At 39.8% G+C, this 3074-nt stretch overlaps 1 protein-coding gene across 1 annotated transcript; it reads left to right on the top strand.

Moving 5' to 3' along the window:
- The first annotated feature begins 250 nt into the window (after positions 1-250).
- Positions 251-1237, top strand: LOC131900555 (olfactory receptor 2D3-like). The gene has a single exon (XM_059251831.1). It carries the CDS (start codon positions 293-295, stop codon positions 1235-1237), a length of 945 nt encoding a protein of 314 aa, XP_059107814.1. The 5' UTR covers positions 251-292.
- Positions 1238-3074: the final 1837 nt, after the last annotated feature.

Genomic DNA, 3074 nt, shown 5'->3' with positions numbered 1-3074 from the left:
AGGAACACTTTAAACTATATTGTATTTTATCTATTAAAAAAAAAAAACAGTAGTGGTTATAAGAAAGATCTGGGGGAAAATGAGGTTGATGTAAACTATACATAAATAATTAGAATAAAAATAAACATATGTGTTAATTAGAACATGTTAGATAAAAAAATATAAAATCCTAGAAATATTCAATTAGATGTCAGTTTAAACACAAGCCATGTCTACAGGACTTAATGTCATAAACCCAGTCATACTGTGTTCTTGTTGTTTGTGGCAAACAGGTAAACAAGCATTAAGCTCAATGGGAAGAAAAAACCAGACCTTTGTAGATGAGTTTTTGTTACTGGGTCTTTCACAAGATGCGCAGACTCAGATCCTTCTGTTTGTTCTTTTCTTCATCATTTATGTGCTGACTGTACTTGGAAACCTGCTCATCATTATCCTGGTCTTCATGGATTCTCGACTTCATACCCCCATGTACTTTTTTCTTAGAAGCCTCTCCTTTGCAGATCTCTGTTTCTCAAACAGCATTGTTCCTCAAGTACTGTCCCACTTCCTGACAAAAAGGAAAACTATTTCTTTTTGGGGCTGTGTGACACAGGTAATTGTCACCCTTCAGATTGGATGTACAGAGTGTGCTCTGCTAGCAGTGATGTCCTATGACCGGTACGTGGCTGTGTGTAAGCCCCTGCACTATTCCACCATCATGACCCAACAACTATGTCTCCAGCTGACTCTAGGGTCCTGGGCTAGTGGGCTCCTAGTATCCCTGATAGACACTACTGTTGCTTTCCATCTTCCCTATAAAGAGCAGAACACAGTCAGCCATTACTTTTGTGAACTTCCTGCCCTCCTGAAGTTGGCTTCAGCAGACACTTACAGCACAGAAATGGCCATCTTTGCAATGGGTGTGATAATCCTCTTAGCACCTGTCTCCCTCATCCTCATCTCCTACTGGAACATCATTTCCACTGTGATCCAGATGCATTCTGGGGAGGGGAGGTTCAAAGTCTTCTCCACCTGTGGTTCCCATCTCATTGTTGTTGTTCTCTTCTATGGCTCAGCAATATTTAACTATATGCAGCCAAACACCAAAACCACAAAAAAGCAGGATAAGGTAATATCTGTGTTCTATACAGTGGTGACTCCAATGCTAAACCCCATAATTTATAGTCTGAGGAACAAGGATGTCAAAGGTGCCTTCAGGAGACAAGCTGCAAGAATGTCCTTCATTCACAAGAAATGACCTATGGGTCTGGGTTTTTTCACCATGGTAGCATCTTTGAAAATGGAGTAGGATTTTGGGAGGCTATTATTAATTCATTTCAGGAAGAATTTTGAAACAAAAGAACACACTGTGGAGATTTGACCACTCTAAGCCAGAACACAAAGAAAAGGAAAAAGGTGGAAAATTGGGGTTGTATTTTTATTATTATTATTATTATTATTATTATTATTATTATTATTATTAAAGGTGAGAAGTACTATTTAATGTGTACATAGTTAATTTAGCTGCCATGGACTTGTTTTCGGCATAAGCACAGCCAAATCTGCTGGCACAGGCCTCTAATCCCAGTGCACTGGCTAGTTTTATGTAATTTGGCACAAGCTCTTGTCATCTGAGGGGAGAGAAGTGTAGTGTGAGTGTAGACACCCTCTGGGTTGGTGGTTCTGGGTTCTCTAAGAAAGCAGGCTGTGCAAACCATGAAGAGCAAGCAATTAAACAGCACTCCTCCAAGACTTCTTATCAGCTCCTGCTGTTCATTTCCTAGTTGGGTTCACTAATGAATTTCCAAAGTCTAGCATAATACCTGACACAAATTATGGTCTCAACAAAAGAAATGAATAAGTAGGAGCTCTGAGAAAAACCGTTGACTTGAACCAAGTTTTTCTGTTTCTTTAGATAAATATAGGCAGGTTCCAATCCAGAAGATATGGTTTCATGAAGACAGAATGGAATAGAGTTTGCAGCAAACAATTGCAAGTATCCCATGAACTCCAGGATCCTTTATGTTTATAGTGACAGTAAGATAGTCGTTTGCAGAGAGAAACCTGATCAAGTTGTGCCCCTAAGATAGCTGGACCATGAGGTGACTGCCACCTGGAATTAAGCCTCAAAGAGCATTGCCAGACTGTTAGGGAACATCTGAGGCTACCTGGTGAGAAACTTCACTCCCAGAGGAGGCTTGATAGAAAGACTGGCCATTTGCCTACTGTCTGTGCCTTTTCCTTTTTTTGTGCCCTTAACTCATTACCATACCCAAGACTGTTTACTCACAATACTTATGAGTTGGAATTTTCAATTTTTTCCAGCTTGTTAAATACGTTTGTAAAGATCATTCCTCTCGTGAACAATGAAAGTCATATATCATATGCCTAATTTTATAAAACATCATTCCACATCCCTTGTGTATCTTGCTAATGATGATCTAAATCTTGAAACACTGACTGGGTGTTGGGCAAGCATGAAGCAAAATGAATGTGAACTCTAGTTTTGACATTTTTTCCTTTTAATAAATTTGGGAATGATAATCTCTATGTTAAGTATTGTGGTGATGATTTAATGAAATGGTGATGTCTACAATTATTAAATAATGCATGCAGAGAATGTTGGTGTATACACACACAAAACACACTTACTGTCTCACTCACTCTTAAGCACCATCTGCTTTTACCTTAGTGGACTCATGGCCTAGATCTAAAGTTCCGTATACAAAGCATTTTCCAGTTTGCTAATTTGACTTCTCGCTGCTCTTGCAGCACTGTGTACATCCATCCATCCAAGCACCAGTCACATCATCAGAAAATAGGACTAAGCATTCCTCCCCTGAGCAAACTTCCCTGCCCTTATGTCCTCACACCTACCATGTGGCCTCTTATATCTTAAGTCTCAGGCTGATCTTCCCCTCTCAAGCTATCTGTATTTTGTCCTGGAGCCAATCTTCCTTCCTCTCACACCTTCCTTTTCCCCTCCCCGCCTCATAGCATTACTCATTATCTACCCAGAATTGATACACATTTCACATCTAGACCTAGACCTACTCAAACTCCAGACCACAAAATCCAAGTGGCTAGTGACAAGG

This window comes from Peromyscus eremicus, chromosome 1 (genome assembly GCF_949786415.1).
Source record: "Peromyscus eremicus chromosome 1, PerEre_H2_v1, whole genome shotgun sequence".
Classification (NCBI taxonomy): domain Eukaryota; kingdom Metazoa; phylum Chordata; class Mammalia; order Rodentia; family Cricetidae; genus Peromyscus; species Peromyscus eremicus.
Note: the sequence above shows the minus strand (reverse complement) of the source record. Positions and strands in the feature narration are given on the sequence as shown.

Excerpts from the sequence above, each read along its gene's own strand:
- LOC131900555 (XM_059251831.1), top strand. The coding sequence starts at position 293 with ATGGGAAGAAAAAACCAGACCTTTGTAGATGAGTTTTTGTTACTGGGT.